Consider the following 23,107-nt stretch of genomic DNA (forward strand, 5'->3'; position numbering starts at 1 on the left):
ACTGGGATCGTGATCTGAGTGGAAATCAAAAGTCAGAGGCTCAACCCACTGAGCCACCCAGGTGCCCCTGTGACTAGCTAGTTTTATAGCCTTGGATAATCTATTAGCCACTTTAAGCCCTAGTATCCTCTATAGTATAAAAATGAATAGATACTCCTGAAGTTGCTTGTATTTCTAATATCAAAAATTTTATGTGACTCAGCACTGTCAAGTGTCATTGCCTGATGTGTTCCATTAAAAAGTTTTTTTTAGCATTCCAACTGCTTTTATATTCTTATCCTTGAATACTGTTTACCTCATATGTAGCTGAAATATTTTTTCTGCTAAATGATGAAAGAAAAATTCTAATCTGGTGATGACAGTAGTAATGAAAGAGGAGGTTGTTTAAAGCATGGGTAGTTACAAGCTAGAAGTTACAGGTTACAAACAAAATGTTCCTGAATTTTTGATTTATTAAAGACCCAGGGGAAGACAATTTTATTACTTGGTCAACTCATTCTATTTACAACTACAGGTTTGAGAAGGGCTTTACTGAAAAGTGCTTCTGATTAGCAGAATATTTCATAGGAGTTCTGACTGAATCTGTTATTTTCTTTAGTATTCCTTTGCATCTCTCCAACTGGTAGACAACTCAACAAACATGTTTCTTCCTAGAGTAGCAAGCCAAGCCCAGGTTCTAAAATGCATATAGAATGTTTGCACTTATGCCTTGGAAGGACTGCAGAAGACTTTGAAAAGAATTGATGAAGCATTAATCTAGCATAAAACAAAAACCTGATACATTCATCAATTCATTGTCATCCATGTGTTCATTCATTCACTCATCAAACATGCTCTCTAGTTAACAGATTCAGTTCTAGTGATGCAAAGATGAGTGAAACACATTCCCTCTCTAGGAGGTCCCAGTCTAGTTTACAAGGCACAGATTGCATTTTCGTCATGTTTGTTTTTGACAGAGCAACTGTTACACCAAACAAAACTTCACTGAAAGACCATAGTTAGCTAAGACATCCTTATATTTTTGTTCAGGATTAAGCTTATATCTCTTTTAATGATTGTCCTTCTATTTCTCACATCCACATCTCTATGTTTTACATTAACTCACATCATTCTAGTAACTGAAATTAGTTTAAGTTGTAGGGCAATCTTCATATCTGTGTCAGTATTTTCTCAGGGCTTTTGTTAGACTATATAACTTATAACTGTAGGAAGTACATACAATTGTAATTTCTGCTGGAAGCAGCTTGCTTTGAATTTTGGTGTTGATAACACAACTACTTGGTATTCGCAAAGTTCATTTTTTATTTGTTTTGTACATAGGCTGGATTCTGTGAAATAACACAAACAATGATTTGATTAAGCTTAATAGTAATTTCAAGAGGATTTCGTTAAATTAAGAATAGATTTCTTTTGTACTCTGTTTAAATGTAGGTCTCTAGGACTCCACAAGGGAACCAATTCAAAAAAATGCCTAATAATTACTCATAAGACAGGGACTTCTCTAACGAAGTTCCTAAGATTGTGCCCTTTCATGGGAGTGGTAGATTTCATTAATTGAATGTGGATCATTTCTAGAATAATGTGAAGATCTAAACAGTGGAATTTCTGGAAATAATCCATCTTAGGTCGTTTACTATGGCTTTTGCGGCCTCTAAAGAAACATTCAAAATCATTTTCCCAAAATGGAAATATGTAGCTTTTTAAAAGATAGCTATCTTAGAATTGTTGGAATTAATTAGGGTAATAATTTTAGTTCCTCATTTCAGTTATCTCAAATTTCCTAACTTTTTTTTTTTTTTTTTCCTGGAGGGAATTGCCAAAACTAAGAATTCTATTTATTTATCTTTTATCAGAAAATCACTTCTTGCATACCTTGGCTTGTATAGATTATTTCCTTTGGACTTTTTGCTAACTAGAGGGAATGCTTCTGTGTTTCTTTCTGTTATGCCTTATGACTTGATCTAACTCAAATTTCTGTATCCTTTGGGGAACTTCAAAAACTTAACTCATATTAGGTACTAAATGATCTGAAATTAAAAATTTATAATCTGGCCCATTAGCAAGTAAATTTTCACAAAACAAAACTTATAGAACTTTATTGTGACTATCTCATATTTTAAGTGCTACTGAATAACTTTCTCTTTTTTCTTTTAATTAAAAATAAATCTTTTCCAAAATTAAAAAGCTACATTATCAAATGCAGTACTTATAATTTTATTTGTTAACAATTCTAATATCTCCTATTCTTTTTAGTTGCAACTTTATCAGTGAAGAATGGCTTATTTAAAGAAAATTAATGTATTTAATTTTTGGCTAAAAGTAAAAACTTACAGTTATTTAGCCATAGTCATTTAAAAGTGATCATGTTTCCAAAACTGTTAAAAAAAATCCATCATGTATATTTGTCTATGAATTAAAAGAAATTTTGCAGATTAGTTACATTCTTAAAGCTGTTAATAATGAATAATATTACTAATAGCCTAACAATGGCAAGAGTGTTACACAAAACATTGAGATTATTATATATTTTCTTCTGAGAAAAGTAACAATACCTTCAAAAATGGGGTCACAACCAGCTTATTACTAGTTGTATACCAGGCTGTATCTCGAGATTCTGTAAGTATTAATTGTTACTTTGCATAGAGATCTCATTAAGTATTAGCTATTGGAATAATAATTAAATGACATAATATTTTTCTTCTACAAGAAATAGGGAATTATTTCTCAAAAATTTCTAATTAATCAAAGTAGGACTTTTCATTTTATGAAGTTTATTAAGGATAATATTTAATGGATATTTTCTTTGTAGACAGAATAGAGTAAAATTGAATAGACTATCAACTTTCTCAGCCCCTGGAAATGCCTGACATAACTTCCTTTACTAAACATTTCCCAGATGTCACACGTGCCATATGTGACTAATTTAATTCTTGTAATCAAGTAAGACACACAAACAACATCAAAAAAATTTTGGAACAAACTCCCACATTTTAAAATGATTAGTTTTAATTCTTGGTGCTGCTAGTATTTGGAAGAATAACATTCTTTGAACATGAACGTACTAGAACATGGCATTGCCTTGATTTATCAATTTAATATAATTAGGTGTTAAGTATGGCTGGATTCTATTAAGTGTAAATGTAAACTATTATAAATAATGTCTAGCTAGATTTCCTATGTTTTCATGACTTAGGGTAGCCGGTATTGTTTTTGTTTTTTTCTCTTTTTGTTTACCTTCTTGTTGAAAATCTCTACCCATGTAAAGAAAGTAACAGAGGGATTAAACCTTTTCTGGTCACGTACAGGAGACCGCAAAAATGTGTTCTAATTATATTTATACATGCGTAATTTTGAGACTGTAAGAAAGTAATAGCTTTTTCATATTATTTAGAGTTGGGATAATTTCCATTATTTTTACTTCTTTTTGTTTCACTCTTCTAGGAAACAAGAGTTGGATAGTAGTCATCCTCCAAAACAATCAGGGAAACCGCCGGACCCAGGGCGTTCAGCTCCGCCTGGTCTCAGTAAGAGTAGAACTACAGACACTTTGAGGTCAGAGCAGAAGTTGCCTGGAAGGAGTCCTTCCACTATTAGCTTGAAAGAATCAAAGTCCAGAACTGATCTGAAGGAAGAGCACAAGTCTAGTATGATGCCTGGCTTCCTCTCAGAGGTTAACCCTTTAAGTGCTGTCTCCTCGGTTGTAAATAAATTTAATCCTTTTGATTTGATATCAGACACTGATTCATCCCAGGAAGAAACTGCCAAGAAACAGAAAATGGCTCAGAAAGAACAGGGAAAACCCGAAGGAATCACAAAACCTCCACCACAACAGTCACCTAAGCCAGTTCCTAAGCAGCAAGGACCTGCGAGGGTCCCACTGCAGCAGGATGGCTCTCCCAGATCAGTATCTTCTCAGCAACCAGAGAAGATTAAATTACAACCTTCAGGGACAGGAAAGCCAATTGAGGGGCTTACCCAGGCTCCTCAGACAGACCAGGCACAATTGCCCCTTCAAAGAGATGCAACCAGGCCTCAGACAAAGCAGTCAGACACACTAAGGGGAGAATCAGTTAAACCCTCTTTGCAAAGCCCATCCAAACCACCTATTCAGCAGGGAGGTCCTGGAAAACCTCCAGCCCAGCAGCCTGGACCTGAAAAACTTGCTACAGCACAGCCTGGGCCTGCAAAGCCCTTAGCTCAGCAAACAGGGCCAGCGAAGGCCCTAGCTCAACAGCCGGGGACAGCAAAGCCCCCAGCCCAGCCACCAGGGACAACAAAGCCTACTGCTCAGCAGCCTGGGCCAAAGTCTCCAGCTCAGCCTGTTGGGCCTGCGAAGCCTCAAACTCAACAGGCTGGGTCAGACAAACTTCCATCTCAGCAGCCAGGGCCAGCAAAGCCCCCAGCCCAGCAGCCAGGGACACCAAAATCTCCAGCTCACCAGCCTGGGTCACAGTCTCCAGCTCAGCCATCTGGGCCTGCAAAGACTCCATCTCAGCAAGTTGGGGCAACAAAGTCTCTGGGTCAGCAGCCAGGGACAGGAAAAACTCCTGCTCAACAGCCCGGCCCGGCAAAGCCCCCACCTCAACAGCCCGGCCCGGCAAAGCCCCCTCCTCAGCAGCCCGGCCCGGCAAAGCCCCCTCCTCAGCAGCCCGGCCCGGCAAAGCCCCCTCCTCAGCAGCCCGGCCCGGCAAAGCCCCCTCCTCAGCAGCCCGGCCCGGCAAAGCCCCCTCCTCAGCAGCCCGGCCCGGCAAAGCCCCCTCCTCAGCAGCCCGGCCCGGCAAAGCCCCCTCCTCAGCAGCCCGGCCCGGCAAAGCCCCCTTCTCAGCAGCCGGGCCCAGCAAAGCCCCCACCTCAACAGCCAGGCCCGGCAAAGCCCCCTTCTCAGCAGCCCGGCCCGGCAAAGCCCCCACCTCAACAGCCAGGCCCGGCAAAGCCCCCTTCTCAGCAGCCCGGCCCGGCAAAGCCCCCACCTCAACAGCCAGTCCCGGCAAAGCCTTCAGCTCAGCCGTCTACAAAACCAGTAAGCCAAACAGAAGCTGGGAAACCTCCTCAGCCATCCACTGCTCCGTCTGCAGCCCAGACTCCAGGACAAGGCCTCCCTAAAACCATCTGTCCTCTTTGCAATACCACTGAACTTCTGTTGCATGTTCCAGAAAAGGCCAATTTTAACACATGCACTGAGTGTCAAACCACTGTGTGTAGCCTGTGTGGTTTTAATCCCAATCCTCATTTAACCGAGGTGAGTGTGTTTATTTATTGTGTTCATGCTCTTAAACCATTATCATTGCTTACACAAATGGTGTTTGGTTTATCACTGGTATGATGGGATGGCATTATTTTTCTCTTGTCCTTTCTTTCTCCCTCTCCTTCCTTCCTTTCTCTTTTTCTTCTCTAATTGTAAATTTAGAAAAAAAAAAAGTTTTAAGCCATTTTCTCCAATAATAAGCCCAAAATGCTGCCACAATTTCTGATAACTTTGGCATATAAAGTCGAAATGAAATCAAAGATGCCGAGCATATACTCATTGCACTCTGTAAGATCCACACTATTTATTATTACTTTAATTACTTTAGTAATAAGTGATAATTACTTTAACTTTTAAATTCATACTCCTGCCTTCCAAAATTATGGTACTCTTAACTGGGATCATCTCTGTGCTGCGAAAAAAGTGGACCATGTTTTCCCATTTTAAATACAATTTTAAACATTTTTTTAATGTTTATTTTTGAGAGAGGGACAGAGCGTGAGTGGGGGAGGGACAGAGAGACAGGGAGACACAGAATCTGAAACAGGCTCCAGGCTCTGAGCTGTCAGCATAGAACCTGATGTGGGGCTTGAACTCAAGCCGTGAGATGATGAACTGAGCTGAAGTCAGACATTTAACTGACTGAGCCACCCAGGAGCCCCATAAAAACAATTTTAATATAAAATTAAGTACACTTTTCCAAACTATACCTCTCCTTTTCCTGCCAGTGATTTTTTTTTTTTTTAATTTTTTTTCAACGTTTATTTATTTTTGGGACAGAGAGAGACAGAGCATAAACAGGGGAGGGGCAGAGAGAGAGGGAGACACAGAATCGGAAACAGGCTCCAGGCTCTGAGCCATCAGCCCAGAGCCCGACGCGGGGCTCGAACTCACGGACCGCGAGATCGTGACCTGGCTGAAGTCGGACGCTTAACCGACTGCGCCACCCAGGCGCCCCTGCTGCCAGTGATTTTGATATACCTTATGAAGTAATGTTTCACTTATTAGTTGAGAGTCATTAATAACAACATAAGTCAGTTTGTAAAATGAAGAAGTCATAAGAGCAGGTTCAACACTGATGGGTGTATTCTCAGAAGGATCATATTTTATATTTTTAAGTCTTTGGGTATGCCTTCCTGACTATCAAATCATAAAGGGGCCAGTAGTGACAAATGATTGTTCATCATTGTTTACTCTGATTGAGGACAGAAAAATAATTCTCAAGAATTCAGTTAATGTTAACCTAGCACTTAAAGGCCCTGGATAAAATCAGATTTTGATAGGTGGAGATTTGGGGACATTCAAGGAGAAGGGACAAAAGCCCCAAGCAGCAACAAACACAAAACAAACAAAACACAAAACAGCAACAACAAAAAACCACTCAGAAATTCTCTGGAGTTAAGAAATAATACAGGGAAGGTGACATAATGAGATAAGTGAGAACAGAGAGGCCAGAAGAATACATTTTTAAAAGAAATCTGGTGGCTCCCACCCGATGAGAAGGTGCAGAAATCACTTAGTTTGTCTGGAGGACAGCTGTTATTGGCTTATGTGTACATTATGTCTGCGAGCAGCCCAGGAAGGAGCTGACAGCAGGCGATGAAGGATTGTGTGATTTAAATATCCCCGAGAGAGAAAACTTGTGTACTCTTGTTATAAATGAAGTCTATGTTACAATAATAACAGCATTGATGATCATTGGTAGCTGTTAGATTAGTTGGGATGTTTGCTGCCAAGGAGAGATAAAAATGATATAAATTAAAAATGTGCCAACTTCTGGTTTTTTTCTAAAGTATCATTTGCTCTTCTTATCCCAAAGTCATATTGACTACCTCAACTTTCCAGATAAGCCATTAAAAAAAATTTTTTTTACATTTATTTATTTTTGAGAGACAGAGACAGAGCACAAGTGGGGGAGGGGCAGAGAGAATGAGACACCGAATCTAAAGCAGGCTCCAGGCTCTGAGCTGTCAGCACAGAGCCAAATGCAGGGCTCATAGATCATGACCTGAACCGAAGTTGGACACCCAAACGACTGAGCCACCCAGGCACCCCCAGATAGGTCATTTTTTTTTTTTTTTTTTTATATATGAAATTTATTGTCAAATTGGTTTCCATACAACACCCAGTGCTCATCCCAAAAGGTGCCCTCCTCAATACCCATCACCCACCCTCCCCTCCCTCCCACCCCCCATCAGCCCTCAGTTTGTTCTCAGTTCTCAACAGTCTCTTATGCTTTGGCTCTCTCCCACTCTAACCTCTTTTTTTTTTTTTTTTTTCCTTCCCCTCCCCCATGGGTTCCTGTTAAGTTTCTCAGGATCCACTTAAGAGTGAAACCATATGGTATCTGTCTTTCTCTGTATGGCTTATTTCACTTAGCATCACACTCTCCAGTTCCATCCACGTTGCTACAAAAGGCCATATTTCATTTTTTCTCATTGCCACGTAGTATTCCATTGTGTATATAAACCACAATTTCTTTATCCATTCATCAGTTGATGGACATTTAGGCTCTTTCCATAATTTGGCTATTGTTGAGAGTGCTGCTATGAACATTGGGGTACAAGTGCCCCTATGCATCAGTACTCCTGTGTCCCTTGGATAAATTCCTAGCAGTGCTATTGCTGGGTCATAGGGTAGGTCTATTTTTAATTTTCTGAGGAAGCTCCACACTGCTTTCCAGAGCGGCTGCACCAATTTGCATTCCCACCAACAGTGCAAGAGGGTTCCCGTTTCTCCACATCCTCTCCAGCATCTATAGTCTCCTGATTTGTTCATTTTGGCCACTCTGACTGGCGTGAGGTGATACCTGAGTGTGGTTTTGATTTGTATTTCCCTGATAAGGAGCGACGCTGAACATCTTTTCATGTGCCTGTTGGCCATCCGGATGTCTTCTTTTTAAATTTTTTTTTTTTCAACGTTTTTTATTTATTTTTGGGACAGAGAGAGACAGAGCATGAACGGGGGAGGGGCAGAGAGAGAGGGAGACACAGAATCGGAAACAGGCTCCAGGCTCTGAGCCATCAGCCCAGAGCCCGACGCGGGGCTCGAACTCACGGACCGCGAGATCGTGACCTGGCTGAAGTCGGACCCTTAACCGACTGCGCCACCCAGGCGCCCCCGGATGTCTTCTTTAGAGAAGTGTCTATTCATGTTTTCTGCCCATTTCTTCACTGGGTTATTTGCTTTTCGGGTGTGGAGTTTGGTGAGCTCTTTATAGGTTTTGGATACTAGCCCTTTGTCCGGTATGTCATTTGCAAATATCTTTTCCCATTCCGTTGGTTGCCTTTTAGTTTTGTTGGTTGTTTCCTTTGCTGTGCAGAAGCTTTTTATCTTCATAAGGTCCCAATAGTTCATTTTTGCTTTTAATTCCCTTGCCTTTGGGGATGTGTCGAGTAAGAGATTGCTATGGCTGAGGTCAGAGAGGTCTTTTCCTGCTTTCTCCTCTAAGGTTTTGATGGTTTCCTGTCTCACATTCAGGTCCTTTATCCATTTTGAGTTTCTTTTTGTGAATGGTGTGAGAAAGTGGTCTAGTTTCAACCTTCTGCATGTTGCTGTCCAGTTCTCCCAGCACCATTTGTTAAAGAGACTGTCTTTTTTCCATTGGATGTTCTTTCCTGCTTTGTCAAAGATGAGTTGGCCATACGTTTGTGGGTCTAGTTCTGGGGTTTCTATTCTATTCCATTGGTCTATGTGTCTGTTTTTGTGCCAATACCATGCTGTCTTGATGATGACAGCTTTGTAGTAGAGGCTAAAGTCTGGAATTGTGATGCCTCCTGCTTTGGTCTTCTTCTTCAAAATTACTTTGGCTATTCGGGGCCTTTTGTGGTTCCATATGAATTTTAGGATTGCTTGTTCTAGTTTCGAGAAGAATGCTGGTGCAATTTTGATTGGGATTGCATTGAATGTGTAGATAGCTTTGGGTAGTATTGACATTTTGACAATATTTATTCTTCCAATCCATGAGCAGGGAATGTCTTTCCATTTCTTTAAATCTTCTTCAATTACCTTCATAAGCTTTCTATAGGTTTCAGCATACAGATCCTTTACATCTTTGGTTAGATTTATTCCTAGGTATTTTATGTTTCTTGGTGCAATTGTGAATGGGATCAGTTTCTTTATTTGTCTTTCTGTTGCTTCATTGTTAGTGTATAAGAATGCAACTGATTTCTGTACATTGATTTTGTATCCTGCAACTTTGCTGAATTCATGTATCAGTTCTAGCAGACTTTTGGTGGAGTCTATCGGATTTTCCATGTATAATATCATGTCACCTGCAAAAAGCGAAAGCTTGACTTCATCTTTGCCAATTTTGATGCCTTTGATTTCCTTTTGTTGTCTGATTGCTGATGCTAGAACTTCCAGCACTATGTTAAACAACAGCGGTGAGAGTGGGCATCCCTGTCGTGTTCCTGATCTCAGGGAAAAAGCTCTCAGTTTTTCCCCGTTGAGGATGATGTTAGCTGTGGGCTTTTCATAAATGGCTTTTATGATCTTTAAGTATGTTCCTTCTATCCCGACTTTCTCAAGGGTTTTTATTAAGAAAGGGTGCTGGATTTTGTCAAAGGCCTTTTCTGCATCGATTGACAGGATCATATGGTTCTTCTCTTTTTTTTTTGTTAATGTGATGTATCACGTTGATTGATTTGCGAATGTTGAACCAGCCCTGCATCCCAGGAATGAATCCCACTTGATCATGGTGAATCATTCTTTTTATATGCCGTTGAATTCGATTTGCTAGTATCTTATTGAGAATTTTTGCATCCATATTCATCAGGGATATTGGCCTGTAGTTCTCTTTTTTTACTGGGTCTCTGTCTGGTTTAGGAATCAAAGTAATACTGGCTTCATAGAATGAGTCTGGAAGTTTTCCTTCCCTTTCTATTTCTTGGAATAGCTTGAGAAGGATAGGTATTATCTCTGCTTTAAACGTCTGGTAGAACTCCCCTGGGAAGCCATCTGGTCCTGGACTCTTATTTGTTGGGAGATTTTTGATAACCGATTCAATTTCTTCGCTGGTGATGGGTCTGTTCAAGCTTTCTATTTCCTCCTGATTGAGTTTTGGAAGAGTGTGGGTGTTCAGGAATTTGTCCATTTCTTCCAGGTTGTCCAATTTGTTGGCATATAATTTTTCATAGTATTCCCTGATAATTGTTTGTATCTCTGAGGGATTGGTTGTAATAATTCCATTTTCATTCATGATTTTATCTATTTGGGTCATCTCCCTTTTCTTTTTGAGAAGCCTGGCTAGAGGTTTGTCAATTTTGTTTATTTTTTCAAAAAACCAACTCTTGGTTTCGTTTATCTGCTCTACAGTTTTTTTTAGATTCTATATTGTTTATTTCTGCTCTGATCTTTATTATTTCTCTTCTTCTGCTGGGTTTAGGCTGCCTTTGCTGTTCTGCTTCTATTTCCTTTAGGTGTGCTGTTAGATTTTGTAATTGGGATTTTTCTTGTTTCTTGAGATAGGCCTGGATTGCAATATATTTTCCTCAGGACTGCCTTTGCTGCATCCCAAAGCGTTTGGATTGTTGTATTTTCATTTTCGTTTGTTTCCATATATTTTTTAATTTCTTCTCTAATTGCCTGGTTGACCCACTCATTCGTTAGTAGGGTGTTCTTTAACCTCCATGCTTTTGGAGGTTTTCCAGACTTTTTTCTGTGGTTGATTTCAAGCTTCATAGCATTGTGGTCTGAAAGTATGCATGGTATGATTTCAATTCTTGTAAACTTATGAAGGGCTGTTTTGTGACCCAGTATATGATCTATCTTGGAGAATGTTCCATGTGCACTCGAGAAGAAAGTATATTCTGTTGCTTTGGGATGCAGAGTTCTAAATAGATCTGTCAAGTCCATCTGATCCAATGTCTCATTCAGGGCCCTTGTTTCTTTATTGACCGTGTGTCTAGATGATCTATCCATTTCTGTAAGTGGGGTGTTAAAGTCCCCTGCAATTACCACATTCTTATCAATAAGGTTGCTTATGTTTATGAGTAATTGTTTTATATATTTGGGGGCTCAGGTATTCGGCGCATAGACATTTATAATTGTTAGCTCTTCCTGATGGATAGACCCTGTAACTATTATATAATGTCCTTCTTCATCTCTTGTTACAGCCTTTAATTTAAAGTCTAGTTTGTCTGATATAAGTATGGCTACTCCAGCTTTCTTTTGGCTTCCAGTAGCATGATAAATAGTTCTCCATTCCCTCGCTCTCAATCTAAAGGTGTCCTCAGGTCTAAAATGAGTCTCTTGTAGACAGCAAATAGATGGGTCTTGTTTTTTTATCCATTCTGATACCCTATGTCTTTTGGTTGGTGCATTTAATCCATTTACATTCAGTGTTATTATAGAAAGATATGGGTTTAGAGTCATTGTGATGTCTGTATGTTTTATGCTTGTAGTGATGTCTCTGGTACTTTGTCTCACAGGATCCCCCTTAGGATCTCTTGTAGGGCTGGTTTAGTGGTGACAAATTCCTTCAGTTTTTGTTTGTTTGGGAAGACCTTTATCTCTCCTTCTATTCTAAATGACAGACTTGCTGGATAAAGGATTCTCGGCTGCATATTTTTTCTGTCTAGCACATTGAAAATCTCGTGCCAATTCTTTCTGGCCTGCCAAGTTTCAAAAGAGAGATCAGTCACGAGTCTTATAGGTCTCCCTTTATATGTGAGGGCACGTTTACCCCTTGCTGCTTTCAGAATTTTCTCTTTATCCTTGTATTTTGCCAGTTTCACTATGATATGTCGTGCAGAAGATCGATTCAAGTTACGTCTGAAGGGAGTTCTCTGTGCCTCTTGGATGTCAATGCCTTTTTCCTTCCCCAGTTCAGGGAAGTTCTCAGCTATTATTTCTTCAAGTACCCCTTCAGCACCTTTCCCTCTCTCTTCCTCCTCTGGGATACCAATTATGCGTAGATTATTTCTTTTTAGTGTATCACTTAGTTCTCTAATTTTCCCCTCATACTCCTGGATTTTTTTATCTCTCTTTTTCTCAGCTTCCTCTTTTTCCATAACTTTATCTTCTAGTTCACCTATTCTCTCCTCTGCCTCTTCAATCCAAGCCGTGGTCGTTTCCATTTTGTTATGCATTTCGTTTAAAGCGTTTTTCAGCTCCTCGTGACTGTTCCTTAGTCCCTTGATCTCTGTAGTAAGAGATTCTCTGCTGTCAGCTATACTGTTTTCAAGCCCAGCGATTAATTTTATGACTATTATTCTAAATTCACTTTCTGTTATATTATTTAAATCCTTTTTGATCAGCTCATTAGCTGTTGTTATTTCCTGGAGATTCTTCTGAGGGGAATTCTTCCGCTTGGTCATTTTGGATAGTCCCTGGCGTGGTGAGGACCTGCAGGGCACTTCCCCTGTGCTGTGGTGTATAACTGGAGTTTGTGGGCGGAGCCGCAGTCAGACCTGATGTCTGCCCCCAGCCCACCGCTGTGTCCACAGTCAGACTGGTGCGTGCCTTCTCTTCCCCTCTCCTAGGGGCGGGATTCACTGTGGGGTGGGGTGGCCTGTCTGGGCTACTTGCACACTGCCAGGCTTGTGATGCTGGGGATCTGGCGTCTTAGCTGGGGTGGGTAGGCAAGGTGCACAGGGGCAGGAGGGGCAGGCTTAGCTTGCTTCTCCTTAGGTGATCCACTTCAGGAGGGGCCCTGTGGCTGCAGGAGGGAGTCAGATCCGCTGCCGGAGGTTTGGCTCCGCAGAAGCGCAGAGTTGGGTGTTTGCGCGGAGCGAGCAAGTTCCCTGGCAGGAACTGGTTCTCTTTGGGATTTTGGCTGGGGGATGGGCGGGGGAGATGGCGCTGGTGAGCGCCTTTGTTCCCCACCAAACTGAGCTCTGTCGTCCGGGGGCTCAGCAGCTCTCCCTCCCTTTGTCTTCCAGCCTTCCCGCTTTCCGAGCAGAGCTGTTAACTTATGACCTCCCAGCCGCTAAGTCGCGCTTGCTGTCGGAACACAGTCCGTCAGGCCCCTCCGCTTTTTGCAAGCCAGACTCGGGGGCTCTGCTTGGCTGGCGAGCCGCCCCTCCGCCCCGGCTCCCTCCCGCCAGTGCGTGGAGCGCGCACCGCCTCGCCGCCCTTCCTACCCTCTTCCGTGGGCCTCTCGTCTGTGCTTGGCTCCGGCGACTCCGTTCTGCTAATCCTCTGGCGGTTTTCTGGGTTATTTAGGCAGGTGTAGGTAGAATCTAAGTGATCAGCAGGCCGCGTGGTGAGCCCAGCGTCCTCCTACGCCGCCATCTTCCAGTAACCCAGATAGGTCATTTTTAATGATAACATTGCAATTAATAAGAACATGCTGCTTTCAAATTATAGCAGAAATTGGATTATAAGAAGTTTGTTTATATGTTGGTAGCTTTTAAAATTTTAATGAAGATCTCTTTCTGCTCGTACTATATGACATTGATAGGAATGTACAGTAATAATGACTTAAAGCAATGGACGATCATTTCATAAAATGTCATTTGCCAATTTATAAAGCAGAAACATGCAGTTGGACTTTGAAGCCACGTATATTATTTGAGTACCTGTTATATGGAAGACATTTTAATATAGGTTTGGCAGGATATAAAGATAACTAAAACATAAGGCTGATCATAACACAATCAGAGTATTAGGTTAGATAATATATGCACAAGGAAATGTACTATGTGGTCACAAGATAATAGCAATGAGAGATGAACAAATACTGTGGAATAGGAAGCATCATTTCTAGTGAGTGAGATTAAGGAAAGCTTCATGGAGAAAATGGCATTTGAGCTAGGTTTGTAAGGATGGGTACTATTCCAACAGATAAAGGACATGAAAGGGGATGATGATCTGGTCCAAGACCTAGAGCCAGAAAAATTTACAGTGTATTTAAGGAATCAGAGGTAAATCTAGGTTGGCTGACGTGGTGGGGGAAAATAGACAATGAGATTGGAGAGAAGTTGAAGTCAGATTTTGGCCTTCAACGTTTAGCAGGTGGTGATGAACATGCTGCTTTATGAAACTTACTTGATTAACGTAGTCATATATTTGATCATTCATTCACTTTAGAAGTTTGTATCAAATGCTTCTTGTGAAGCACCAATGAGTGCTGTGACGGAATCAAGTATTCACTGGATATGGAGTCTTTCTTCCAGGAAATAAAATAGGGGAAATAAAAGTGGATATAAAAAAGAAAAACATGTATATGAAAAGTAACTTTGTGTTGGGCTTTACATTTAACATAGTTCTTTCCTACTGGTTTAAGCAAACTTAAATTTCCAAAAAATTCCATGGGCATATATTATCTGTATTATAGTTTTCTCTTTTCTAATAGTGAGAAAACTAGTGTTCAAGTGGTTACTGTGGCTACTTGTTAGGATCTTCATGGCAGTAAATAACCAAGCAGAATTCAAACCGAATCTCCTGATTCCCAATATATTTACTTATGGTAGAAGCAGAGATAAAGTGCTATGAGGTCAGAGGAAGAAAACATCACTATCAGTCGTGGGGGTGGGGTGAGTCTGGGTATCATAATGATCTTTATGAAAACAGAAGAATTTGAGTTGGAAATGTGAAGAATAGCAGGAATATAGACACTTATAAAAGGAGTTGGGACTATGAGGGCAGGTCTACCTCACTAGCTCATTAAAGGAACACATTCCCATTATTGTTGAGATCAACTTGGGCAAATCATTTAAACTTTCTGTAGCAAGGATGCCATTTGAAAATGAATATAATAATCTATTCTCTGCCCAACACATTGGATTATTAGGATTATCTGAACATTTGTATGATAAAGTATTTTTAAATGCATTAAGTGCTTTTAGAGTTACAATATAATGCAATGTGGATAAGATTTAACTTTTAAAGTGTACTCTCACCTTTTTTTTTTTATACTTGGATACAATATCATAAGTTGTTGGGTTCTGAGGTAGCAATCAAGAGCCATTTGATTATTTGATTTAACTTGACATTTCTTTCAACTTTATTTTTCCCCCATAAGTAAAAATGTCATCTGAGTTCTAATTCTAAACTCTTAATTTTTTTTAATGTTTATTTTTATTTTTAAGAGAGAGAGAGAGAGAGAGTCAGAGAAAGAGGGAGACACAGAATCCGAAGCAGGCTCTAGGCTCCTAGCTGTCAGCACAGAGCTCGACATGGGGCTCAGACCCACGAACCATGATATCATTAACCTGAGCTGAAGTCAGACACTTAACCTACTGAGCTACTAATTCTGAACTCTTTTAAGAAGGCATCTTTCCTAATCCTGTCCACCAAATGGGCAGTTCCTCACTCCTGAATAATCAAGGGGGTCAGAGTTGAGAAATTAGACCTCTGGAGAGAGGCTGGGAGCTTGTATTTCAAGAGATAATAAGATAGATGAAATTTTGGGAACTATCACCATTTCTGAGCTGTTCTATGGATCCATGAGGAAGTGAACTTTTCTGCATCTTCTGAAGAGGATGTGGTGCTCTGGGTCACATTGCCCTCAAATATTCAGACTGAGTAGACAGTTTTTCTATGCAGGACAGGGACAGAGGCAGGATGTTCTTTAATTCTTTAATTTACATTGATTTACTGTTTTCAAGTTTGAGTATGCAAGTAACTCAGTATTATTACTTTTGTAGTCTGTGGATTAAATAGAATACTGCTCTCTTGTATCACTTCTTGAAAAGACTAGGAGGATTTCTCTGATATTTTTCATTACCAATGTATCAGAATTATGACAATATGTGCTTATGAACATCCTGGCTCTTAAATGGATACTGATCTGGGGAGGAAGGACTGGAGAGGTATCATCACTCTGACAGCAAGCTTTAGGGAAGGGGATTTGACTTCCTTAACTAGACTTGTGAGCTTTCTCCTACTCCTGTCATACACACACACAAACACACACACACCTTAGCTCAAATATCTATGTGAAGAGGATGGTATTTAAACCATCCACTCTGGTGACTGTCAGAATGTGTGCTGCTCCAAATAAATGTTAAGAATCTACTGGCTCTAAGCCTAAACTTTTGATGCCAAGAGGAGTTTATAGCTATCTTTTCTTACCAGTCCATTAATGGAATAAACCTCAACAATGCAGGCTCTCTCTTAGGGCTTCCTTTCTGACACAGAAACTGAACATTTGCTTTCTACATAGCAACAAAAGCACTTTTTCTCGTTGTTTTTATTGTTCATATACTAGATATCTGTTGATACATAGCCTGGGGCAAGATTTAGGGAGAAATTTAAAGACTTGTCCCTCATGTCTGAAAATTCTCCTGGCTCTTGTCAAATTTTGTAATCTATGAAATGACTTGTCATTTTTCAGTATGTTGATAATGAACCAAATGTTAGTTAAGGTGCTTTTTTTGGTCATATTTATTTTTGGTCATAATGGACCATAGGTTAATCAGTCTCTTGGATGATACCACGTATTTTATTGAACAAAAACATGGCCATATTTCCGGAGCTAAAAAACAAAACAAAAGCAAAACAAAAAACAAAAAAATCCCCAAAACAAACACACCTAGACCTGCATATAAATTCCCTCCATTTATTAAAGCAAGACAAAACAAAAAATGGTGCAAGTTCTTTAGGTTGGCAAAATGACTTAACTGGACACCTCTTTGAGGTGGATAGGATGGCTGCATCTTCTGTTACTGGTGAGAGAAACTAAGGGTGGAAATGTGGAAAATGTGTTAAGAACTAGTGGGAAGGAGTAGAGCTCTGCCAAATGTCAGGAGGCTGGAGCCTGTGGAGAAAGAAAACCTGTTAAGAGCTTCCTGATGGTAGAGTAGCTGGAAGAATGTTTAGAAAAGGGGATATTCTCCTCTTAGTTGCTTGCTGATTTAGCACAGAGGTCTTCTCACCTCAAGTTCTAAGTAAAGTCGATAACACAGTTCCTCTTAAAAAGGAAGACTGGGCACACGTAAGTTCGCCTCCTATCTCCAAAGGTCTCACTTTTTAAAAGGTCTTTCCAGAAGTTAGGAAAGACCACCAGCAGTATAAGTTGGCTTGTTGAATTTCTAGAAGATAGAAAATGGGAAGGCGATGACAGAAAAAGAACCAAGGAAACCATCAAACAAGTGGCTTCCTCAGAGAAGCTCTCTAAGCTCTAAGCTAGGAATGAACAAATATAGAAAGCAGTGATGGGCTATGGGTAGTGATCAAACAACAAATTAAAGAATTGCAGTAGGAACAAATATGACTAGTGGACTCTTTCCTAATCTCCAGTGGGAAGACCGTAGGGAGAGTCTTTATTTTTCTATCCCTCTAGCCAAAGCCAAAGAATTCTCCAAATGAAGGGATGAGCTGCCTAATGGCCCCTCATGAGAAAACTAGGGACTTTGGAAGAGAATTAGAAGTAATGCCATTCTCGCACAATGGAATAATTTAAAGGCAAAAACAAATAAAACATTAGTCAACTGTGAGTCAACCACTCTGATCTGTTACTGTCCTGTAAAGCTGTCCTTACTTGAACACTGACCCTCTGTTGTCCCATATCCTCTCCTTTAAAGGAGAGGATGAATGGAGAGGCAGAACTGTCCACGAACACAGAAAAACCTCTGATGATTACCTAGTAAATAATGGAGACATTCACTGTAAATGACAGGCTTGAAGAGACTTAACTTGACATTTTAGCAATGATACCACATGAAGGACACAGGTGAAACAGTGAAAAACAAAACAAAAGAAAAAACACGTGACCTCCTAGGAGAGCATTCATTCGGGACATATAAACAACTTATAAAAATTCTTACTGTTCTTAAGAACTGTTTAAGAGAATATTCCATAAATAATTAGCACGCTCAAATTTCATTGGGCCCACTTGATGGTCTGGAAAAGGCCTAAGATTTTTCCAGATTGTAGAGCAATTTAAAAAATTAGGCAACTACTTACCGAACCCTTACTGTGTTTCAGGCACCGTTCTAGACTTTGGGCATCTAAGAGTGAACACAGTACACAGAAATTCTCTCCTCATGCAGTGTGTATTCTACTAAGAGTGATAAACACATAAAATATATAGTGTGACAGCTGGTGATAAATGTTATTGAGAGAGATGAAGTAGCAGAAGGTTATAGCCTGGACCATGGGTGGGAGGGTTTGGGTGGTGAGTGTTCCCTCATTCCCATTGAAGGATTAGAGGCTTGAAACTGATAGATAACTTGGGAATCTGGTATTTTTAATAGTGACTAAAGGTTTAATTTGTATATATAGTTGTAGCGAAAGCTTGGATTTTGGAATGGTTAAGGAAGGAACGAATGGGGAATGCACCTAGGAAGGTATAGAACTCTGAGATTTTCCTCTTTACTACTTCCTGTGGTAATATAGAGACTGGAGAATGGGCATTTTATCTCCGGTGTGGGCCTGTTTCTGGATGCCTGCCAATGGAGTTGTAGACATTTTGGGGAGGTGGTTATTTATAACTCTGGGGGATCTGGGGCCCTAAGAGAAATATTAAAAATCATGGAGAGTGTATCAAAGAACTCTAATAGGAGTTACAGAAAGAAAGAATCAAGATGGTGGAGATAAGCTCCAGAAGAAATTTCTCTGAGGTAAAGAAAGATTGAAGTCTTCAGATTGTAAAGGCCTACCCACTGGCCATGCAAAATTAATAAAATGACTGATAGGTGTATCCTGGTAAAATATCAGATTTCCAAAGATAAGGAGAAAACCGGAAAGGCTTCCACAGAGAAAAATGATATCATCTACAAAAAAAAGATGAGAAATCAAACAGCTACAATCCTCATAATCAGCATAGAAGACAGTAGATAGGGAGCACTTTCTTTAAGTTTCTAGATAGGATGATAAGATGAATTCTGTACCTCGGCAAGATATCGGGAGAGAGTGTGAGGGCGCTTAAGAATGTGTTAACACATGAAAGAATGCAGGCAAGTTATCACCTCTCTCTCTGTCTATATGTACATGTGTACCTATCTATACATACATCATAATCAGTAGAGGAAGTTCTTTTATTAAAATGGAAAATAAAAAGAATGGATGGAAAATGTGATTACAAAACGGTGGTAGAATGTGACATGATATTACATGATACAGAAATCAAACTGAAAAAGTTATGCCTTATTGTGTGTTAAAAATACATAGTTCATTAAACATAATTTCTTGGAGATTGCTTAAGACAGTCCTAAAGTAGTGGTAATATAAGGTTGTCTTGAAGAACTGTAGCTTCTGTAGTAAGGTAAAAATTCATAATATTTTAAATTTATAGATCAAAACTTATTTGATACTATAATGGCAACCACAAGAAAAAATCAAAGCAAAACTTAACACTGATTCTGGAGAGTTAGGCTTGGTGGTAGAGAGAGAAGGTTTTACCTTTAATGTCATACGTTTTTTGTACTTTTTTTGTAACCTTGTAAATTCATGTTACAATTAACACTTAAAAAAACCCTCATCCATCAAATGATTGGTGGAACAATTTATATGATGTGTCAGAATGAATAAAGGATTTAGATTCTTGATTTTTACATCTTCAGCGTGAGCATTTTACTAGATGAAGTGCCAGGAATTTTGGGTTCTAAATAACAATGGTGACCTGAAGGGCCTTATGCCTGTAATGGGAAATTTGGTCAGTTTTTAATACATTCTTAGTCACAGCCGTGTATGCTTTAACTGACGCTGTTTTGTTGTTGGTGTTGTTGTTTGTTCATTTGTTTCATTTTGAGAGAGAGAGAGAGAGAGGGAGAGAGAGAAAGAATCTTAAGCAGGTTCCATGGTCAGCACAGAGCCTGACATGGGGTTTGATCTCATGATGGTGAGATCATGACTTGAGCTGAAATCAAGAGTTGGAGGCTTCACCAACTGAGCCACCCAGGTGCCTGTAACTGACAGCATTTTTACGTGAATCCAGTGAAGGGAAATAGATGCTGTTGATGCTAAATACAAGGTTCTTATATTCTGAAGTTAAAGGACTTTTTTTTTTTTTTTTTTTTTTTTTTGCTATTCTCTGACAATCCATATGGTATCATTAATAGGATTTAAGTAAAGGATATCTTGATTTTAACAGAATTTATCTTCCTTTAAAATAGTTTTCTAATGAATTTAAATGAATAGAAATACCCAGTTAATCATTTAAAGCTCTATATTACTTAAATATGTCTACAGACACCATATTTATTTAGCTCTCATTTTTTGATATGCTTCAATTTTCAATGTCTTTCTCATGACTTGGATGTTCCCTGTATAAAATAAATATTTCTCATGCTCTACCCATTAAGTTTAGTCATTAGCATCAAAGCCTTTTTTTTGTTTTTTTTTTCATTTTCAGCTCTTAAATGACTAGATGTTTCAGGTGACTTTCTGCGTATCCAGCTTTTGGCTTTTATAATATCTACTAAGGCTGTTGTTACATATTATTGCCCTGGTATGATGATATATATAACTTGGTAAGGACAGATGTTCTGTTGTGAAAGCAGATACCCACACCTACACAAATCATTTACTGGATCAGTAAACTTCATAAAGTGCTGGGTTAACTTGCTCATTGTTCACATCCCTTGAGAAAACATATCTAACACTTGCTCCCCTTCCATATCTTAATTAGCTTAGATTAAAATGAGCTCTTCCTTGCAAATATGTCAAAGATAGTACCTTGAAGATAAAGATGTAAATTGTCTGGTAGAAGTTTATAATTATTTTCCTTAAAGTAGCACCCACATCAAGTGCATCAGTAAGGCATCAGAACATCTGGGATGTCCTCCTAGCTTTGCCCCTCACACGTACATATTTTTGCTGATATTCCTCTGAATTTACTTTGAAGTTGTTCTAGTTACCTTTGATAAAGGAGCAACAGCTTTCCCATAAACAGTGCTTCTTGCCTTTTTCTTCCTTTAGTAAAAAAGGGAGATAGGTCTTTGGTCACAGAAAGGAGAGATCTTAGTTTGAACACTATGCGTTTCAGACTGTGCACTAGGATCTCTATATGACTTTTGTCATTTAATGCTCTTTTAATAAGGTGGTATTCACATTTTAAAGGTGAGTAAAGAGAGTAAAGCAATCAGAACTCATATTGTAAAGCCATTTGAAATCTTCAGTGTTTCTTTATAAATTAACCATCAGATGGCCCTTTGGGAAACTGGAAGCATTATGGGATTTTCGACTTGAAAAGTGTGCATATGAACCCTAGCTCAGCTGCTTACTTGATGTATGGTTTGGTCAGGCCATTCTATTTTTCTTAATATTTAGTTTTCTTAGATCTAAAAATATTCATAAAGTAAAAAATCACATTTGGCAATATAAGTGGAAGTGCTTTGAAATTGAAACTAGTAGATAAACATTTTTTTATTATCATCATTATTGTGAATCTTTATAAAAATTCTGAAAGGTAAGTAGGGATAGTGTCATCATTGTTAACTCCATTTGTCAGTGATAAAATGAAGTCAGGGACTTGAGGTGACTTATACGGTCACAAAATTACTTAGTAGTGAATCCCATACAAGAACTTAGATCTGCTGACCCCGAATTTAGCATCATTTTTTATAAGAGACCATGTTCTCTTTAAATAGACCACTCCTTAAATTTGTAGGTTAAAGAAAGAATGTGTGCATGTGTGTAAATTTTACATATTCTTAAAGTTAAAAAAAAAATTACTTGGCGGCAGTTTATTTTTGGAATTTAGTGTAAACAAAACTGAGGTCCAAGAACAGTGGTTTTATACCTTCCTACTCACTGTTGCTCAAACCAGAGCTTTATACTGCTGAGTTCTTTTTGTTCTTTAAGGAAACTGTGAGCTCTACTCTTTGCTAGCCCCTCTGTTAGATTTTGAAAATATAGATGATGAAGTTGATAACTTTTTTCAGTGTCAAGAATTGAACTCAGAGTCTAAAAGGAGGGGTGATAATTTAGCAAGTGAGGATGGAAACTTGTTTGTAGAATAGAATATAATGAAGTTTATATAGATAAGATCCAGTCTCACCTGAATATAAAACAATTAACCGCTTTTTCTATGTTTTTCTTTAATCAAAAACACAGATTTTAAAAATCAGTTGTAAAACAATTGATGGAGATATGACATTTGTATCATTTGTTCAGCAAAGTTAGAATTTTCAGAATTCATGGAACAACTCGTAAGACCAGATTTCTGCTTCAACAAAAGAAAATAAGTCAGTGGTAGGCATTATAATGTGAATATGTGATTGGGAATTCTGTAGTTACAAAAGTTCGGAAAAATTTTAATGTATAAGTTTATGTTTTTAAACGTCACAAAGAAGGATTTAAAAAGTGGTCAGAAGGAAATAAATGGTAATGAAAAATGTGGATGGGGTCTACAAAAAATTGAAAATAATATAAAGGTTATTAAGTGTAATTTTAAAATAACATTTTTCGGGGTATCTGGCAGGCTCATTCGGAGGAGTGTGTGATTCTTGATCTCAGGGTTGTGAGTTTGAGCCCTACCTTGGATGTAGAGATTACTTAAATAAATGTTAAAAATACAATAGAATATGACAAAATAAAATAAGAGTTTCCTTAAAGACATTCTTGAAAATGGGCATACGTTCAACTACATAAAATTTGAATAAATACAAGTTATAAGTGGCTCCCACTCACAGAAAGCTTAAAAGAGGCTAAAATACTCATGAAATTTTGTTGTTTTTTACAAAAATTCAATATACTTTAAGCATTTAGTATATTTTTTGAAAACGTATTTTTTTTCCTTTTCAACTCAATGTACAAATGATTATCTTAATTCCAGTGAGCATCTGACTGAATTAAAGATCTGTAGCTTTGAAGGGTGCCTGGGTGGCACAGTTAAGTGCCTGACTCTTGACCTCTGCTCAGGTCATGATCTCACATTAGTTTAAGCCCCAAGTTCTCTCTTTCTCTCTGCCCCTCCCCCACTTGCACACGTGCTTGTGAGTGTGCAAGCTCTCTCTCTGTCAAAAATAAACT

The 23,107-nt window shown here is 39.0% G+C and overlaps 1 protein-coding gene across 10 annotated transcripts in view; it reads left to right on the forward strand.

Moving 5' to 3' along the window:
- The window catches only part of PCLO (piccolo presynaptic cytomatrix protein), a 426,447-nt gene that overhangs the window by 2,964 nt on the left and 400,376 nt on the right, over positions 1–23,107 (forward strand). For all 10 annotated transcript variants that reach the window (XR_015248050.1, XR_015248051.1, XM_086696804.1 and 7 more), the window contains exon 2: positions 3,442–5,239. Coding sequence is in view for 8 of the 10 variants with exons in the window: in XM_086696804.1 (XP_086552930.1) it covers positions 3,442–5,239 (1,798 nt within the window). In the remaining 2 variants the exon portion in view is untranslated. The remainder of the gene's footprint in view (positions 1–3,441; positions 5,240–23,107) is intronic.

This window comes from Puma concolor, chromosome A2 (genome assembly GCF_028749965.1).
Source record: "Puma concolor isolate L17-30 chromosome A2, mPumCon1.1.hap2, whole genome shotgun sequence".
NCBI lineage: Eukaryota > Metazoa > Chordata > Mammalia > Carnivora > Felidae > Puma > Puma concolor.